General features: G+C 45.6%; 1 protein-coding gene across 4 annotated transcripts in view; it reads right to left on the bottom strand.

Moving 5' to 3' along the window:
• Positions 1-653: 653 nt before the first annotated feature.
• The window catches only part of LOC144138522 (uncharacterized), a 176400-nt gene continuing 156170 nt past the window's right edge, over positions 654-20883 (bottom strand). For all 4 annotated transcript variants that reach the window (XM_077670851.1, XM_077670852.1, XM_077670853.1 and 1 more), the window contains 3 exons: positions 12904-13026; positions 9494-9591; positions 654-4288 (listed from right to left, as the gene is read on the bottom strand). In XM_077670851.1, the coding sequence (XP_077526977.1) occupies positions 3343-4288; positions 9494-9591; positions 12904-13026 (1167 nt within the window). In that variant the 3' untranslated portion in view covers positions 654-3342. The remainder of the gene's footprint in view (positions 4289-9493; positions 9592-12903; positions 13027-20883) is intronic.

The raw sequence follows: 20883 nt of genomic DNA, 5'->3' as shown, positions 1-20883 counted from the left end.
TTTTTCTCTCAGTACCCTACATCCTCTTTCGCTGCTGCCACATGCTTCCTCATCTATACATGTATTAACATAATAAAGATCAGAAATATGCTATATGTGGATCCTAGCTTCGCGCCTGAAATATTTTGCAGAGCATTATGCTCCACATTTATTGAATCGTATGATTATCATATCTGACATTGCTGCAAATCAGTTGTTTCTGGTTTACTAGGTTACAAGTTGCATCCATTCCGATTTGTGCCCTTCCTGTAGTACAGCTTCATAGACATCGCGTGTTTTAATCGGTAACCGTTATTGTTCTTAGCCCAAATATATGGTAACCACATGCCTGTTTTTTTTTTATCCTAGAAAAACTGTGTGGAAAGGCTTAATTTTTAGGACCTAATGACTTGGTTGATTAACAAGGAATCACTTCAGCAGTGGGTTATCATAGCCCTGCCCTTGACGCCATCACTGATCCCTAATCCACCGCTATGGTCAAAAAGTTTGCAAGCCCACTGCTCTAGATTGGTGAAAACCTAGAACATCAAGTGGTAATCAGAGTTATCTAGGCAACTTGTACATAATGTGCGCTACATTAAATTACATTAGATGAGTGTAAATTATGTATATTACAATCTTATTGAATTAAAAAAATGACCAAACAAACTTGATAAAATCTCGTATACTTTATTTCAGAGGTTTAAATGTTTACAAGCTCTGCGAGAGTTTGTACAAACCTGCGTCGCACACAGTTTAAAAACGTGAACCACACACTTGAAACAGGAGCAAAGCTACAGCTTTGACATATATGCAAGATACCTCAGTTTTTAACCGAACATAAAGAAAATACACTTGGCATCTTGCATTGGCACTCTGGGACTTTTCGTAACCACTCGTCGTATTTACACGCATATTTATATCCATTGTAGCAAGATCTCCAAGTGCATTCCTCTGTGTATTTTGCCTTTTATGTACACAAACATCAAACAGTGCCTCAGAACGCGTTCAACATCCACTAAATGCATGCCAACAGCATAATACTTCTGGCACTTCACTCGGTAAAAATGACTTCCCAGTCATTGCGCGAAGAGCTATGCCAAGACTACTCGCAAAAGCGTATCACGACATATACATGACACAATTCAACTACATTGGAGCTTGCCACTGCAGTAAGGCTAAGTTGTAACAATCGCTGAACACGGGCAAGAGAGAGTCTTTGTGACTGTGGCAGAAGTCAAGTTTTCAGACTTGGTCAAGATATCTCAGAGAGGTTTTCTGCTACAAGGCTTCACAAACAGACTGCATTTAGATGGCATTCACTATACTGGAGAAGTATCCCACAGACATGTAAGAGGACATTAAGAAGGCATAACCTATCGATTACCGAAAAGTTAAAAGCCGGTGTTCCTTTTAAAGGTGCACTAACACAATTTCGAGCGCCTGAGAATGAGGAGCAATATCTCCCTCTTGAACTAAGACCGAAGCAAAATGAGGACTGAGTGCAGCCAAACGAGAAGAAAGCTGTTCAGGATAAAGTGATATGTTCAAATTCAAATGTGGAGAGACCAACATTCAATGCCGTAGGTGCATGTGGTCTATCGAATACTGTTTCACAGCTGTAATGTGACCGCAAAACATGTGAACAGGTCGAGTGTTAAAAAAAAGTCAGGTCATAGCTCGGACATCAACAGGGTAACCTTAAATACTCCCAGTAAAGTTTCAAAGGTAACTAGAAAGAAGTTGACATGTGGTCATTCTACAAACAGCGTGCAGATAAAAAAACTTTAAACAAACTTAACTAAAATGAAGTGCAAAATGTTGAACGTAAAATTAGCTTACTTAATCCTTGAAAATACAAGGAAATGCGCAAAGATGGGACAAGCAAATAAGTGGACAAACAACATGCTTATTTGTGAGCAAGAGTTTCGGTGAGAAAAAAAATTTTAGTATTATTTCTACGCTTTCTCTCCAAGGCTGTTGAAATGGATTACTGTGTTTGATTTGGTTGAAACATTTCAGTGTTGCAAAGAATGACAGGGAACAGATAAAATGTATGAAGCATAGTTCAGCTATTTGCCGACAGTTATCGACAGCAGGATAAGCTCACGGACATCTCAAGTCATGGCATTTACAGACAGCTTTCAAGATGTTTCTCATGCATGTGCCTGCTGTTTAAGTTTAATCAGTAAGTAACTATTTAAAATGCATGCCTAAGAGATAAAATAGTGGTTTTCAGTTATAGGGTGCCCGGAGGCATCTTATTTTCAACTTGAACGAAGAACTTGACCTGTTATAGATTTCACTGCATTTGTTTGATGACAAAAGCTGACTTCTTTGTTTGGATATCGACAATAAAAGCTTCAGCTTTTCTCAATTCTCCAAGAAAATGGGCTGCACAAGTACTGATGGTTCTTTTTTGGCCAAGTAACACGAATTGTTTTCCCCCAAGAAAAACGCGTTCAAAGTGGCATTTTTGTGCGACAACCCTTTTCACGGGATTCAATAATGTCAGCTTAAGAGCTTTCAGTTATGCTTGTTTTGTACAAGCTCGAAAAACAGAAAGTCACTGTTTGCCATGAAGGAGAGAATCACAATTGTACAGACTTAGTTATCAAACTGGTGTGATGTTTCTGTTGTACCTCAAGAAAGAGTTTTGACAGCCGCATGGCGTTTTCTTATTCCCAGTGTCTGCTAATAAAGTTTGGTTCCAGACAAAAAAATTAAGCATTTCACGAAATGATTCACAGGACTTGCCTGCAAATAACAATTTGACAAATTTACTTTACCGCCCCCTTAACATCCGTGTTTGTCCACTAATTCGCCTACCCCATCGTTATACTTTCCTTGTGTGCAATACAAAGGGTGTGTATGATAGAAAGACACGTCATTTAACAGCCAAGTGAGCATTTTAAGAAATGACTGTGGGTACATTACGCAACCATGACTTAGTAATGACGGTAACGCTAGGCTGTGTTTTCAAGGTTGAGCTCGAACATCGCTGGCAATAAGTCTGCACCGATTCGCCCAACAAGGGCCCTCAAATGCCAAACTCATTGCAGCAACTCATTGTGAAGAGGTTTTCTCAGGGAAAAAAATGAACACAAAAGTGTGGAAGCGTTGCGCTCGAAGTTACACAAAATATTTCTGTTGCTCGTGGTTCTTCTATACTGAAGTCAATTTTTACCCGCAAAAGAGTGAAGTTGGCGTAAACTCTAGCTATCCTAATTTTGTGTTCCCGTCCCGAGTGGTTCGCGTTGCCGTCCTGAGCGGTTTAAGACAAAAAAGGTTCCCCCAACAGCTAGCCAGCAGTCTCCCTTCTCCCCCAGTAGATTCTCACGGCGATGCCAGACGACCGCGACTTCACTTTCCCGGAACTTTACGTTCCACATTTCCCCGGCGCAATAGCCGTCCCCTTCGGACAGCCTCCGCGTAGGTGATCCCCCCCGGCAGCCGATACTTGACCTCCTCCGTCTGACAAGTTGGTCCCGGTGCAACGTCGCACAGCTTGCTAATGTCCAAGTTGGTCTTCCACTTGCGTTGCGGTGGCGTGTTCGGACTCAAAGCTCGAGTCTGCGCGTTCTTGCAGCAGGCCGGCGCAGCCGCCGCTACCACCTCCGCCGGAGGCGAAATTTCCACCTTCTCAACAATGGCTCCATCCGTCACAGTCCGTTTCAGCACCGCAAAGATCTCGGCAAAGAGCTTCTTGTACTCCGGCGGACTTCGCGAGAAGTGCTGACCGAGCGGATCGCCCTGGCTTGCGATGGCTGTCAAGTCCAGTGCCAGCTGTCGCCTCGCTTCGGCTGTTGACCCATCCGTCTGCACTCCCTGGTCGGCGAACAGCCGCTCCGCGGCCATCTCGGAGAAGCCGGAGGAAAGCGATGCTTCTCCGGACTCGGCTGACTCAGCATCACTTCCGGTTGAGAGCGACGGGTAGTCGGCCTTTTTGGCCGCCGTTGCCGGTGCGGCGGCCGGCTTGGTGCCGGACACCCATCCGGCTTCGGGGGCCGGACCATCTAGGCCTAACGACCGGCAGCGTGCATCTAGGAGCGCTTCGTATTTGTCAATTAGGAGGCGATACTGTGCGTCCAGTTCGCTCAGCAGAGACACCTGGCTCTCGGCGTCCTGGCTTTGTGTGGCCGCCGGTTGGGTGTCGACAATGGCTTCCGGAAGCCCCTCCTGGTCTCCGTAGACGACGAGACCGTCTTTGAGCTGGACCATGGAGAAGTGGTCGAGCTCGGTGAGCTCTTCTTCCGGTTCCTCGCATCGGTCGAGCTTGCTGAGTGTCCGGCAGTTTGGGCAGAGGTGCCTGCGCATGGGTGAAGAGGAGGCAGCAACCCTGATGCAAAGGTCAAACAGGTATGCTGAATCGGTCAAAGTTTGAAATGCGAACAGCACGAGTAAATATGTAGGCATTGCATTTTCTTCATATTTACTGATGCATGCCGAAAAGAGGGTCCATATTCCGATTTTTGGAATTTAGTTATTACAGTAAAACCTCGTTACAGGAGACACCGTTACAAGAGACACTTGGTTGTAAGGGAGATTTGAATGAAAATGGCTTGGTTGGTTTTCCTATGTCCGCCATGTTAGCAACTTCATGTACAAACGACCTTGGTTACAAGCGATGTTTCCAGGTCCCTTGAGTGTCTCTTGTAATGAGGTTTTATTGTACCAAAATATGGTGGGGGAATAAAGCAGCTGGCCATGTCTGGCCAACATCTATAAAACGCAGGTTGTCACACCAACTGTAAAGATCTGATACAAATTTACCACATGCAGCCTTAAGGTTTGCCCCAAACATTTCATTTTCGGTAACAAAGACTCCCACTGGGGATTCCAAAAGCCTGGCAGCAAGCCTGCCTGTTTTTCTTTCTTTTTTTGCTTAGAATTCTTGCTGGCAACGAAAATGAACACTGGAAGTTATAAAAAAACATTACTGGAAGTGAGGAAGTATTCATTTTGCTGTTTGTCATTTTTTTTATCGTTTGGTGCAAAACTTGGAAAAACCTTCCCTGAGTTGCAAATCGCGGGCTCAGAATAATTCAGCGATAACCAATTTGCACATATGTGCCCTCAGTTCAGCAAGCTTGAACAGTAAATCATTTTCTCAAGGCAGTTCATTCCAGTAAGCTTTAATTACTACATGCTGGCTGTTGTCACATGTCAACATGTGTGAACAATATTTCAAGCCATGAAAGACTTGCAAATACTGAAAAACGGGAGCGATCATAAAACATGGACTGATAAATGCGAACAAGTACTTGCTCTGTTTAAGAAAATAAGTACAGAAAGATACAACCCCTACTAATTGCCAGAAGACTGGATAGTTACTAGTCATCCTTAATTAAAAAAGACATCTGAGCATTCTACTACTGAGTGCATGAACTTGTACAAGTTCATGAGGTTTTACTTACTAAAATGCCTTTCAGGTTGCTCTGGAAGCCACTGAAATGAAGCCTTAGGGAAATCAGGTGTGCTATTCTTGAGGTTCCGTATACCTGTCTTACAATATCAGAGCAATTTTGGAGCAAGCTAACAGCTTTCTGACAGTTCCGCTCCCGTACTTTGCTACCATAGTGACCAGTAAGTGCAATATGCTTCACAAAATTTCAGGGCCAGATAGTCTTAGAAGGAGGCTTTGAACCTAGCTACAAATGTGAAAAACAACACAAGATATTTCGGGAAATTTAACTTTCTGTTTTCACATATGGATATTGTGTCTTAGGCATACGCCTGCCTTGACCCAATCATGACACGTTTACAGTTTAATTACTGGCTGCAACACCTATTTTTCTGATGGAGGTGAAAAACGGAAATGCTACAGTAGTATCAAGAATTCGGGGCACATGGTCTAGTTATTTAGACCATCAGGGTGTCTTTAATTGTGGCCCTCGATTATAGTGTGCGTCACAGCCAAGAAGTAGCTTCAACATGCACGACAAGTTGAATTTTTTCTTGAGCCTGCAAAGTGAGGGAACAAAAACCCAATGGCACATACCCGCTGTGTGGATGACTTGATATTATACAAACGCGAAACAGTTAGAAACGAAAAATCGGGCAAGTTTCTGATCTTGAAAACAAATTTTTTAAGCAGCTAAGTAAGAAGCTTTATACGACAATGCGGCCAATTCAAGGTCAGAATACCAGTCCTCTAAAAAAAATTTGCCCTAAATCCTTAAAATTTCCAAACCGCAATTGTTGGGCACATTTGTGGCCACTAAATTTCGCAATTCTGAGCTCAGGCTATACAATTCACTTAGGCTCTGGAATTTACTTTTTTCCCTTACATTTCAGGACATAATCAAACACCCAGTTTTAATGCAATTGAAGGCACTTAAAAAAGAGAGAAGGAGGGCTTACACTATGCTTAATAACTTGAGTTTATTTTTGTCTCTCTATATTCTATCAGAGGCTTAAATGTTGAGTCAAATAATTACATTTACAAACAGCTGGCAAATTTTTACCTCTACAACTGCTGCCTTGTTGCCCGCACCATACTAAAACTACCATACTTATAAAGGCTAACAAGGAATATAATTGGATGCATTGGTAAAGTATACAGCAACTGAATTGTAGCGAAAAAAAGAGAAAAAAACTAAGATAGACACCTGGTTCTGGTTTTCTTTGGTCTCCTAGTTTATACCCACATACATACCTACATTCCACAACTTGTTTTGTCTGAACTCTGCTAATATGCAGCCATGTACGGCATAGTTCAACTTCGAATGTAGTACACCCATAATTGTTGATCTGGCCATTACAGCTACAACAGAACCCCAGTAAATCAGTGTCTGTTAGACCATCAAAAATGCTTACGACGAGTTTTTTTCTACTCACACAGATAGGACAGAATACGGGATGAATAGTGCGAATGTTTTCATGGTGATGTTCGTAAGAGAATTAACTGGAACATTTCAGTGTTCTTGCATCCCTTGATAGGTACAAATTCCCACTCCAAGAATGAACCAATGCATAAAAAGCCAACATAAACATCCCAAAATCCTTATATATGAAACCAGAGCTCTTAACAGGTGCCACCTAATGTACCTGACACCCACTTATGCATAGTATTACTGTAGCAAGTTGACAAACAAAGTCTTGCATTGTGCCTGAATATTTTGTGTTTAGCCACCACAGAATACAAACAGAAATTTGCCAGTGTAATCAAAAACCCAGTGTTAGCAGGGGAATTATTGTTCTGAAGCAACACCAGAGCTGTGAGGTACAGTGCATTGGTTGGCACTGCAGAGTAGCTTTGACCCACAAAAATGCACACCAAGTGTACTTCACTGTTTTCATTTTCAACCTTCATGAGAAACATGGCTACACTGTGACAAACAAAAACCGTGACCTTGTGCCCAGTTCCAAAATAAATTAGTCACTGCAACAGCAGTGGTTACATCCATTATTACTAAATAATTCCAACTTACAAAAGTTATGTCTGTAATGCTACTGTGAGCGTGCCTAAACTGCAGTGCAGATCGCTTAGCAACTTTGCAGTAGGAGGAATGAAAATTTACATCATGAGCTTGCTGCACTAAAACCAGATGTTCGCAAACCAAGCTGCTGTACAACCCACCTTTCAAGCATTCTTTCTTTACCACCACTCCAACGAACACCCCTTCAAAACACAGGCACGGTGTATATTTCTAGTCTAGCTCACATCAGCTGCAGCTGCAAGGTTTTTCGTATTCGTGGACGCAGCTTCGAGTAAACTTTTGATTTTTTGAAAAAGGGCGTTTGCCATTTTATGGAAATAGGAAGAACGGATGCCCTAGTAGCAGAATCCCTGCCAATAGCGTTGTGGTCATGCACTCGGAACGCAAGCCTTTGCAGTTTTTGCACCTTTGCAGTTTTTGCACCTTGCTTGCTCGAAAAGCTATAGGCTGTTAATTATCGGCACAACATTCCAGTGTGGCAGCTAGCTATCTCCCGAAGTGGGAAAAGGGAGAGGGTGGCTGCTTATAGGCGGAAAATTCTGCTAAAAAACTTGTGGCACAGTGGCTCACTAATCTATCCCCACAGACGCGCCAAGGGAAATGTGCAAACGAAAAAGTGTTTTATTCCAAACAAAATATTGTTTTCTGTGTGCTTTCTTAAATTTTAGGGCACAAGAAGCCCATAGAAAATTGAGGTAATAGTGCAAGCATTCACGATTTAGTAATGAGGCAGCAATCAATTAGGACAACTGGCAAATAAAACTTTTGCGTTGAGAAGGAACACCATTTTTGCATGTTTTCCTCAACTTTATGACCACATGAGCCTACAAACAAAAAATGAGCTTCATAGTGCGCGTATTTATGGATTTACAAGCTTGGGAATGAAGCTAGGACCTCTGTTTTTTTAGCCTGAACGCTGTGGTTTTGTCTTCACTGAAGCTTCTTCTTTGTACAGTCCAGCTCCTCTAAAACTCAACAATGGTGATGTCTATCATAATAGGCATCATTGAAGAACAATTCCTCAGAAAACTAGCAGTTTTTTTTTTGTTCTCTATGCGTTAGAGGAACTTTTATGCGATGGCGTCAATTAACACTCCCAGGGCCAAAAGGACCGGAGGGTGAGGCGAACGTGTTGCGTTTAATTGTTGACTCCTGCATTTCTTTTAATTGTGACCCTGAAACGGTGTGCCAGCTGCTTGTGCTTCGGATAACCGTTTATTCATGGAGGTCCACAAGGGGCAAACCGATGGTTATTAAAACCCACATTATACTCGTCACCGCATTATAAGTTCTTATGCCATAAGCGGTCAGCACTGTAACATGAAAATCTAGCAAAGATGACGACTGTCACAATCAAAACATTCACCCAGGCAGTCCCTTCAGTACGCATAAATGTGAAAGCCACAGTTTCCCTTACAAAATTGGTTATGTCAAACTCCTAAGCTTGGGTTCACACTTCTTGGCCATACTAACAACACTTTATAAGTAGCCCTTCTGCCTCCCAAAGAGATACAATTGCATGAGGCTCCACTGTTGCCCTACAATATGATGTAGTGTACGCTAAAAGTGCTGTACTAGAATCTACACGTCAAACAAACAGTGCGATCTTATTGTATACCCTTTGACATAGAGCGCAATCACAAGCATGAAACTTTTATTCATGCCTTCTCTATCAGCTCCATTTTTTTCTGCTCAAACAGGTGAATTCGTTAAACTATTAGGTGCAAACTCGAGTTAGCATCGAAATGTAAATAAAGACCAAAAAAGGCAATCAACTGCCGGATTGAGCAAAAAATTAGGTTGTCTAGTTATGCAGTTTAAATTACCAGCATTGTAGCCCCCTCTCTGCTGAGCACTTGCTGGTATTAACCAGCTATTCCCAGTTTGTGGTAGCGTGAGAGCATAACACGCCACCTTTGGAAAACCACTTGACAGTGTCATGTGGTGCTGTAACAACCCAATACAGAAAGAAAAAAGGTGTGTTGTGTTGCAGCGCTACAAGATTGAGACAACTGACAACTAGGCACATTGTCAACGAAGAGACGGTAAGAGCAGATTCAAGAGGCACTTGCTTGTCATCATCCAAGATGTCCATCTCCATCTGGAGGTTGAGGCACTGGTGCTCACGCTCCTGCGATGCCAGCACCTCCTCCTGCAGCCGCATGTTCTCCTGGGATGGCCCAGCAAGGACGCAACAGAAAGAAAACCGGTGCCCAATCAACTTGCTGCAAACTTACTAGTATATCGGGAAAACAGGGGGTGCGATGTTAAATAGGAGCGGGGAGAATACTGAGCCTTGGGGTGTACCTCTACTCCTGAGGGTGATAGGACCCAGTAGTATACTAGTATACTAGTATAGCATGCGTTGTGGTGTTGATAGCTGTGATTCCTCTGAGTAATTCGACAGTTCTTCCATATGTAACCACTAACAGTAGAAAAAGCACATGACGGTTTCTCGTGAAGCATACATGTATGTGACTCGTTTCACATCTTGTTTTCACCAGGTGATTATTTTCTTTTTGGTTTGCTTTGGTAGCCTTTCATAACTGAGCTGGTGATACCCCGCCACTACGATGGTTCAACACCGCCACTACGATGGTTCAACAAGTGAGCATGCAGGCTGCGTTCTGTACGTACAAATGTGAGTAGTCACTCTAGTGTCATTTGCTATTATTTTTCTTCATTCGAGAGTGAGTGGACACAAAAGGCCCATTTTCAGTCAGAAGATGGTCTTCCTCCTTGACATGTGCTTACACTCCCTAGAGCACACAATAGAAGATGCAACAAGCACACAAACTACAATTTGGCTTTCCGACTCGGTTTAGCGGTTCAGTGAGTGTTGTTAACTTCCCACAATCTATGACAAACTACATTTCCTTTTCTCAAGATCCCAACTGCTCTACTAGAGCAGCAATAGAAGCTCCCTATCCCACTGCGAGAAACACTTATGCGTCATCTCATTTATGTAGGAAGTTTGGACCTTCAAGAGTTCGCTCTCTTCTAAGCAGAGAAGTTTCACTCACATCTGGGGAGAGCTTTGCAATTGCAAAAGGGCTTCCTCGGTAAAGCCAAAACTCTCCCAGTATTTTTTGACTGCAGCAGAGGAATACCTCACTGGTCTCAAATGTGTAACGGTGCTAAAAATATGTACTTGTAGTACAAAGGCGTGAAGTACACAGAAACTGAAATTCAAAACTGTAGAGGCATCAGATTTCAGCCAGGGAGAGGCAACTTCTGTATTACATATTTGAGGCACTGGAAAAGGAAGAAAACTTTTTCAACAGCGTGCCAGATGGCATGAGAGTTTGCCACTGCACCGAGAAGTTAATAGCCACAGATCCTCTCAGTGTGCGACTATTTGGACCATTAATATACGGAAATGGTCACCAAGCTAAACTTGTCAACTCGGTTTCTGCGAAAGCTTTTCCCCAGATTGTGGGAAAAGCTGGTGCAAAGTAGCTAGAGAAATGACACTGTTTACAGAAGCATTTGACTTTTTAACAGAAAAATGCTTTATGTAGGAGTACAGCAAGACCGCATCGATGTCATATCCATCATGGAAATCATGGGATATGACATCCCCACAAAAAGTTCTACTCACGCGGCGGCGCTAGGTTTCGAGCTCACGATCACTCTGGCCGTCGCGGGAGGTGTGAGACGCTCTGCCAACTGGGCTATGAACTCACGCCAAGAAAAACTGTCAACGATGACGACTGGCGAATGTCGCGCTTATTACTGCTTTAGTGCGACGAGAGACGTCAGCGGGAAGTGGAATGTGTTCACGCATTCACGTTTCAAGCTGTGAACTCTGGTTTCGTGTTCCACAAGCTCAGCTCGTTGCAACGCAACCATCTGCCGTACACGCCATGGAGCAGGACCGAAGTGGTCGCACGTTTTTTTCATTTTATTTCACTCACTCTCTCACTCCCTCACCCCCTCACTCAAGCTTGTCGCTGCTATTTATGGGAACTGTTGTTTTATCATCTTACGGTGTACTGAAAAGAAGTGTCACCGTTGAATCTTGCTGCAACATTACGAATCAGAAAGCTGAGATGCCCAGTCTCAGTGCAAAATTCCTGCCGAATTTGCTGCCTGGCAATCAGCAGGCAAACGACATTGCAGTTACTTGAGAGCTGTTTCCCCTAAGGAAGTAGTGGCGAATGTTTTCTGAAAAGTATCATGGGAGGAGACAAAACATTGCTTTGTGGTTGTGATGCCAGACCAAGAATCCAGTGATTGGAAGAGGCACTAAAAGGCAGTGAATTGGTCACAAACCAAGGTGATGAGGTATTGCTTTTGGATATCATGCTGAAGCAAGGGTACAGTGATTGCTATTGGTGGCAAAGACTATCATGAGTTTATCACAAATCAAGGTTAAGTCACGTGCTATTAAAGTTCCTTTGATACCGCCCTGGTAAAGCCAACACTCTCCCATTATCCCAAGTTAGTAACAAGAGCTCAGATAGGAAGGAAAGAGTTGCAGCTGAATGTTCTTTTGTGTATCTGAAAGACTTTGTGAGCAGGTAAGGGGCCCAAATTGCATTGCCATAACAAAGGCTTAGTCTTCTTTGTGAACACACACAAAGAGTTAAGCATGCCAAGTTGTTCTGTAAATAAAAACACTTAAAACAACAATTAAAAAATGACATCTCCACTCCGTGGATGATGGCGAGGGTGCCGAGTGCAGGGACTCAAAATGGCATCCAAGTTGCGCCGCAAGTGACATTCGATTTGCACCCCGACCGTCATTCGATTGAAGCCGTGAGTTGCACCTTGATTATTCCCTAAATCGCTTGATGGTGAAGTGCGCACGGATGGATGCGGATGGACATTGGGAGGTCTTAATGTACTCCGCACCGTTACAGGCAAGGGAGTAAGCTGTTTGACTCTGAATGTGCAGCATCTGCTGTGGACCTGCCCCGGACTGCATCAGATGCGATTACGGCACCTTCGTGCAACCGGCCTCCACCCTGGCCGCCCTCCAGACCTGCAGCGCTGGGTTCATGGACCATTCCATAGGCACCTTCTAGACTTTATACGAGAAGCAAACTTGTTCGTGTACCTGTGAATCGTGCACCGTTATGCCGCAGGGCAAACTTTCGAATAAAAAAAAAAAGAAAAAAAGACTCTCGGGTACTAATTCACGGTTGTAGCCCAGTCGGTCGGTCGGTTACTGTAATCGGTCGGTTACTGTAACAACGAAATTGCACAATTTCGCTTCCCTGTCACAAGCCCATCGAGATGCCGGGCTCGATGCGAGTCGACATGCGTAAACAAGTTTGATTTTTCAGTGTGAATAAGAACGTTCTCCCTTTCTTTCTCACTTTTTCAAGGTCCGGGTATACCTTTGTCCGTAAACCGATGGCTTTAAATGTCCAAAGAACCCCAAAGAGCGTGGGGGAAACAAATCGTTTGGGTTGTTCCTTCTGAGCAACGCTGGGGATCAAAGGGTTAGAAGAACAATAAGCGTGAGGCTGCCCACCTGCACAAGGTTGTCCACCTCGGTCTGGAGCTCCTCGCGGGTCTGCTGCTCCTTGGACAGCTGGCACTTGAGCCGCGACAGGGAGCACCGCAGGCGCACCAGTTCCGTGCCAAAGGGGCTCTCCTGCACCACAAGGGGGAGGGGGGGAAGGGCCTCGCTTGTAGTGCATACACAGGCCGAAAATGCGAAAAAAAGAAATTCTTGCAGCTCGCACAAGTGGTGCAAGGCTGAAGAAACAGCCGAGCTGGGGGGGGGGTCAACCTTGCTTCTCCCCACACTGACAGCAGAGGGAGGGAGAGAGAGGGGGGAGAAAGAGAGGAGACAGGGGAGAGAGAGAGAGAGAGAGAGAGAGAGAGAGAGAGAGAGAGAGAGAGAGAGAGAGAGAGAGAGAGAGAGAGAGAGAGAGAGAGAGAGAGAGAGAGAGAGAGAGAGAGAGAGAGAGAGAGAGAGAGAGAGAGAGAGAGAGAGAGAGATGGGGGGCCATTTATTCGAGCTTTCTGAAGTGGGAGTGGTTCCCTAGTCCAGGAATCCATGAGGTGACAGCGGATCCCAGGAGAGAGGGAGCAGCCGTATGTCAGCAGTGAAAAGCCGTTTTGGATGGCACTGTCACGCAAAGACCATTGAAGTATGTATAAGGTTGTTTGTTTTCGGGATATATTTTTAAAGTCGTGGGGGTAAAAATCAGTTGCCAATTTTTCAAACACAATCGGGGAGAAATTAGGATTTTTGTAAAACCATTCCAAAATTTGGGTTTTACTTACTTAGGTTAGCTTTCTTAGTTAGGTCACTTAGGTTAGGCTAAGTTACTTAGGTCACCTAGTGCACCACAGGTGTATTAAGCAATACACTCACTTTGTATTGTTGATTTATCCCGATACCCACAATCAGAAGTAATCATGGGCTTCTTAACTCTGCCGCATTAAAATTGGTGTTTGTTTCAACCTGGTATTCTGGGTGCATAAAGGTTTCCTAGCAATTACTGTCTGAAATTCGGCATTTATTTTGAAATGAATCAGTAGTGATGATAGTAAAGACCAATGACAACTCCTAAGAAGTGAAACACATAATTTACAAAAAGTTGGTAACCGTTTTTTTAAACATCCTTGTTTGCATGCATTATCATCTGCATGTGCAAACTTTCAGATTCAATTCGAGACCTGTCCGGTCATTGAACGTATCTCAACCGGGAGAAAGTTCTCTCGACTTCAAAGCTTCTATTGGCTGGGCACAACAATGTCAGTGCAGCATTCGCAGCCTGGAGGTAGGTAGCCATACAGCCATTCCAATAATCAATGAGTTTGAAGAACTGATTGAAAACGGCACACCGTCAGCTCATGAATTTGCAGATTGCTACTTTGGAAAGGTCCGCTGGGGAAGAAATCGGGTTTGACCCAATTTTTCTGAAACATGCTCAGGGTGCCAAAATCGGGTACACTCGAATTTTACCGAAATCGAACCCTAGGTATGTACAGCCTTTTGTTCAGAAGCAATACCCGTCATCCCTTTGGTTGTTGCCTTCCTACAGCACAGCTGCATGGGGTAAGTCGTCTTGTAGCGCGCCCATGCCTCGATAGACTTCCACTTCTTCATCAGCTGGTCCGGTGGTGCGTAGATTGTGAAAGGACGGCTCGACAGATTCGTCATCACCGGCATGGCGGTCGCTACACGGCGACAATTACGAAGGCGGAAGCTCCTCATCTGGCGTAAGCCATCACGCAAGCCTGGGCAACGCTGGACGGCCACCACGCTGCACGCGCTCACATGCGCTCGGACTTTTCTGTCTGCGTCAGGCGGATTTGTGTCGGCCTAAAGAGCTCTGCTGTTAAAATATCTGCAGAGAACACACGCTCACTCATTGGGTTGGATTACCTCTCAGGTTGTTTTGGCTATGGTTGGCTATTTACAAAGAACATCCACAGAAGTCCAGCGACTACAGATCGGGCCGTAACATGGTCCAGCCACAACTAAGCAGAACTGTGGCAAATTAGACAACTTAGTGCAGGAAAGCTTAATCCTGAATGCAAATGACAATTGAAGATACACGGCAGCTGGCATAAACGACTCTGCAGTGCTTGTGTTAGTACGGTTGCAACACAAACACACATGAACACTATGGCTTCAAAGTCGGAGAATCTCCGGATGGGGGGTGGTGTCCCCCCGTTCTAAAAGACAATGGGCCCAGCCCCCTTAGGGTTGGCCTGATTAGACAAGTCACAGCTCTATGACTTGTATGATATAACAGAAGATTGAATATGTGTTGAAAAAGAAGACACCATGTTTTTTGACACGCAATGCCATGCACTGTAGCGTCTTCATGAGGAGAAATGAACGTAGCATTTGTACTGAAAGTGACTGAAATTTTGGTTATTGCTCTGAATGTACTGCATTAATAGGTATCTGCGCATACTTTGCCCATTAATAGCTCTTCTTTGCATCTCGTCCGCGTATTCTCTCAGCTCGCGTGTCTTTATGCAGCTTGTCGACACATATTTACCCCCGTAGTTGCTGAATTGATGCTCATAAAACGTGAAAAAATAAAATCACAGCCAAACAGCCAAAACATTGGCCAATGATGGCTGTTTTTAAGTACAGACTGGTAGCCGGCCCGCTGTGTAAAAAAAACGGTCTGGCCGTTCAAAAACCGGACAAGTAGCAACCCTACCGGAGAGAAGAAACTAGGGCTAACGCAGGGCAGCATTCTCGAACAAGCAGACCACAGAAACAAGGCCGAAGATGATTATAACTGAAGAAGAATAATATACAAATGTGCAGAATGATGATGAGTACGTACATGGAGTGTGGAAGATGATCTGCGGAATGTACCCATCAGTTCACACAATATTGTTTGCACAGTACTTTAATTATGAGATTATCTGGGATGCTTTAGAGGATAAAACAACTGTTACTTTAAGTAAATGGCACATGATTTAAGTTCGAAAAGCCAGGGCCAACCTGTGTGAAAAAACACGGAAGACGCTCACACTAACGCGCAGGACTTGAAAGTAATGAAGCCGTACGCAAACTTCACAACCAACACGAAGGACACGACTGCATTTGATTTGCTTCTTCTTCGCCACTGCAGCAATGACCTTTACTTCATCACTGTTGCTACAAATTTGAGTTGCTTTCACTTTTTTGGAAGTGATAGTCATTGGACATCACCTTGGAGGGGCATGGGCATACGCTATGACTTGACTTTCTAGTTCTGAGCAAGTGCTGCCACGATTATAATGAAATCTGGAGATTTCTGGGCCAACCTTGGCCAATCTCCCTGAGTGGGTATGCTTGTCTTGCCAAACGTGTGCAGGGACCACTGTGTGGTCGTCGTGAGGGCCGCACACATAAGCACTACGCATTTTTTTGGTTTTGTTAAGGGCCGTGCGGTCACCGTGAGGCGTGCGCTGACATGCATGTGCTAGGAATTTCTTGGTATTCTTAACTGTGGACACGGACCATCATCATATCATTATAATCGTCTTCAATTCCATGGTACCCACTACGCCAGACAGGTGGCCCAGCGGTTGTTACCACTCACCCACACCACACGGCCCGCCCAACCTCTCACGTAACTTGTCCTAGAGCAGCGTGCATTGCCTGGTCCACAACACGTCTTTCTTATGCATTAATGTCAACCCTGTGCCACACATTACAAAAAATGCATCGTCCCTCCACCCCAACATCATGCTATATATATAAGGGTCCAACAACCATATTATGTTGCCTGTTATAGGCGGTCCGTCTTTTCCCTTGTGCCTCTCAGCCTTTGGAGCTCGAGCTCTGCGCTTTGCTTAGAGTCATTTGGGCGCTGGTGTGTGTGTGTGTGTGTTGCGAGAGCTCACAACACCCACATCAGGTGTATCCTCGGCGGACCTTTGCCCCCTTGGGCAGCCAAGGGGGCAGCCATGGCTGGGCCCAGCCAGGCCGAAGCTCAGCCGCAGCCTGCCGTGGAACCTCCCGTCTGCCGCGAGTGCGGGCATGTCGTCGAGATGTCCGAAGAAGGGGTTCCGATACTCTGCCCATGCCTCGACGACATGATGGCAGAGTGGTTCCTCGAAAACTTCGTTGAATTCCGACGTCCGACGACTGCCCCGAGCTGGTGCAGAAAGCGCTGGCGGCCTCGCCTGGCAGCAGCGCCGTCTTGGTGTCGAAAACAGCGTGAGGTCGACGATGGCGCGTCTACGTCACGAGCGGTGGCAGCTGATTCGGGGTCTGAGGCTGCGTCCTCTACGACCCGGACATCGCTGCTTCCAGTCGTCGTACCTCCCAGATACCGGGCGAGCCTGCTTCCCAGCTGGCCTGCACTTGTCTCGACACCACTCGCCAGATGTGTGGAGTTCGCTGACCATGGCGGAGATGGAGCCGGCCTTAATGCGGTCGCATCTCCTAGGTGCCGCGTGAGCACCGTTTCCATGGCAACGAACTCCCAGAGGACCACGGCTGGCCGCCGAGCCACGCTTCTGCCGCACTGGGCTTTGCTTCTACCGACGCCGGACGCATGGGCTGAGCTACGCTCGCCTATGCACACAGGCGTGGTACACCGCACTTATGGCGGTGCGCAGTGTGCGTGACACGTACACGGCGTCTCTAGACCCCACGGGGCACCTGGAGTGATCTGGGTGTTGGTGCGTGGCAAGCACCGGGTGTAACCGTAGCCCCCACATTCAAGTTGTGGTCCCGTGATGAGGAATTGTAAGCGGAAGGGCAGAACGCGTGAACGGGGCGTTTTCCACACCTCACGGGACACCTGGAGCAATCTGGGTGTTGGTGCGTGGCGAGCACCGGGTCTAACCGTAGCCCCCACATTCAAGTTGTGGTCCCGTGACGAGGAATTGTAAGCGGAAGGGCAGAACGCGCGAACGGGGCGTTTTCCACACCTCACGGGACACTGGGAGCGATCTCGGTGTTGGTGCGTGGCGAGCACCGGGTGCAACCGTAGCCCCCACATTCAAGTTGTGGTCCCGTGACGAGGAATTGTAAGCGGAAGGGCAGAACGCACGAACGGGGCATTTTTTTACTGTTTGTGCTCATGTTAACAGTTCGTGTTTCGTCGGCAGCGAATAATGCTTTGTTCACCGAGAAATAATTTCGGTTAAATTTTGATACTCCTGGCAAATCGTTTGTTTTTGTGACGTGTGCCATAAAGTCACAAGGACGACTCTTCAAGCCAACATTAGGTTCCTACTGCTATAAAATGATGAAATTGATATGCGTTACATTTAAGTGAAAACAGGTCGTCCTAGCCCGAGGATTTACTATCCGGGCAGGGCCGAACCCGTATCCTTACCACGGAGCCCGGTCCGCGCGGGACCGTCTGATCGGTTTTCACGATATTACCACCTACTACCTCCTCTCCCGCCGGATCTATCCTCGGGCGGACAAATCCCTGACATTAGAACAAAGCCACGTCTGGCGCCAACTCCAGACGGGAGTCTTCCCCAATCCGGCCGTTATGACGCACATCCACCCCAGCCTTTACCCAACCTCGGCGTGCCCCTTATGTGGCGCTCATGCCAACCTGGCCCACATCATCTGGGCATGCCCCCAGGACCCTTTCCCCGAAATCCCTTCTGAGGAGAGGTGGGAGGCCTCGCTTCGCAGCCCCGACCCGGACCTACAGGTACGCCTGGTCAAGAGGGCGGAAGAGGTCGCCGAAAGGCATCGGCCTACGGTCACCACGAGCTCACCCACCTAACTCAAGGAGAAGACGTCCTGGTGGGGTGGACGTTCAGCCCTTACCCGTCGCCAACATAAGGACTTCAATTCTCTTTGGTCGCTTCCTCAGCCAATAAAGTGTTCTCTCTCTCTCTCTCTCTCTCGTTCTGGAAGCCTATAAGCCCCTACTTAACTTGCCTTTGGTTTTCCCAGCCTCAGCCAACTGCACAGCTGAGCATATTAAGTCATATATTTTAGTGCGGTAAAAGAGCTAGCGGGTCGCGTGGCCATTCCCTTTTTTCCCTAATTTTATAGCTTATCTGAGCGAAGTTTTCATTAAAAGTGGGGTCAGTATGATTCTAACGACGCAATGTTTTGAATGAGCAAAACTTGTGTTTCGTCTGCATGGCCCCTTTAAGCCCACAACAGGAGGTTGCTCTTAGGGGAGGAGTCGACAAATGCCACGGATGCGTGGAAATTGTGGCATCAGACTGAAAGGCCGTCAAAGCTGGCAGCGACTTCATAAGCCATTGGATTTCGGATTGGCCTGGATGGCTGTTCCCTGCTACGAACATCCTTCGCTTGCAGGGGGTTTGGTTTGGCAGGCTCCATAGTGGTAGCTGCTATGGGACATGTCCTCAAAGCATACCACTCGCCCACCGACATCGGCCCCTGTGGAGCTAGTATGGACCCTGGCCCCCTACTAGCATAGCCAGCAACGGTACAGTACATAAAGCGGCTTGAGACCTCCTCCCCCAACCTCCTGCTTCTTTTACGTCTTACAAAATCAGCACACATCTCCGCAACACACCGCAGACGCTGCCTCCACCTCACAAAGACCTCTGCAATCACTTGCTCCCACTTTCTTCGTCATTTCAATATTTTCTCATTTCAATATTTTGTTATTGAAGGGGGGGCATGGCAAGAAATATCGCTTCTGTATTTATGAACCGAATTGAATCAAAGTAGGAGCATTTATGTAGCTAACCAGACTAACAACAATCAGTTTAAACTGAAATCAGTTTAAAGATGCCATCTATACTTTTTGAGTTAGAAGACTAATTACGCAAGCAGTCAACAAGATTGTTACGTCAGTCTGATCAGGAACGTCTATTCTGTGCAAGGAAGCTATTAGATTATTGCATTATATCCTTTAGGCATAAAGAAAGAACAAGAAAAGTTTCACCTTCCTTTCGAAATCAGAAATAGTTTCATGTCAAAAAGAAAGTGAAACTTTTCTGTTTCTTTTTGGATACCTAAAGGAAATAAAGCAATAACCAAATAGCTTCCTTGCACAAAACAGACTTTCCTGGTCACGATGAGATAAAAATCTTGTTGCATTCTTGCCTAATTAGTTAACTAATCTTCGAGCGACTTTGTGAAGGTAATTAGTCTGGTAACTCAAAAAGTATAGAGATATCTTTAACCTGATTTAAGTTTTTGTTATCAGGTTGGTTAACTACATAAAATCTTCTAATTTGAATATAAAATTGGTCCATAAATAGCATAAATACTTTTACTTGCCACGTCTCGTTCAAATATTTTCTATTCGTACTATTTCAAACCCCTGGGCATCAAAATGTTGCCCCTCTGGCACAGCAAGTGGCTACTCCAGGGTCGTTCACACTTAGCACCACTAAATGGCCCAGGGTCAGATGTCGAGACACGAGCAATGTTCGGAGTGCTGGACACTGGGCATTCAAAGTGTCGTAGCACCTTACCCGCAGCAAAATTAAGCATTCTCAAAATTTCACATGCCCCAAGCTGTTTACCTGCGACATAGGCAGCGCGCTTACATGAAATCCGCTGCTATGGCTGTTGTCTAACAAAACTAAGCTTGCCGGCACATGGAAGCCCAACTGAGCTGGTCGAACAGATCCCTCCCAAAGCATTCTGAGCACTGCTGGAAGATTAGGCATCGACCGGCACAATGGCTCAGTGGCTATGGCATGGTGCTGCTGAGCATGAGGACGTGGGTTCGATTCCTGGCCACGGCGGCCGCTTTTCTGATGGAGGCGAAAAGTGGACTGCGTTGCTTTGACACGCTAAACCCTGCAATCAATCAATCAATCAATCAACGTTACGCACCTGTCGTAAGTGACACTCGATGCTCCTACACTTCGGCCATAAGCCAACCTTGTAATGAAGTGATAACAATGAATTATTCGACGATACTACACTGTCAATGCAGAACATCCGTTAATGTTAGAGCAGTAGGGCATAGCTGAAATTTCTTACTTATTAGCTGAGGTTTTGTTACACTGCGATGGAATGTTTGTTGCTCACAAAATTTGGGGCACTTTGTTTTTTTTTTTATGTACCTATCAG

Source organism: Haemaphysalis longicornis, unplaced genomic scaffold (genome assembly GCF_048455015.1).
Source record: "Haemaphysalis longicornis isolate Haplotype H1 unplaced genomic scaffold, Haemaphysalis longicornis Haplotype H1 scaffold_5, whole genome shotgun sequence".
In the NCBI taxonomy this organism is placed as follows: Eukaryota; Metazoa; Arthropoda; class Arachnida; order Ixodida; family Ixodidae; genus Haemaphysalis; species Haemaphysalis longicornis.
This window is presented reverse-complemented; position numbering and strand designations above follow the sequence as displayed.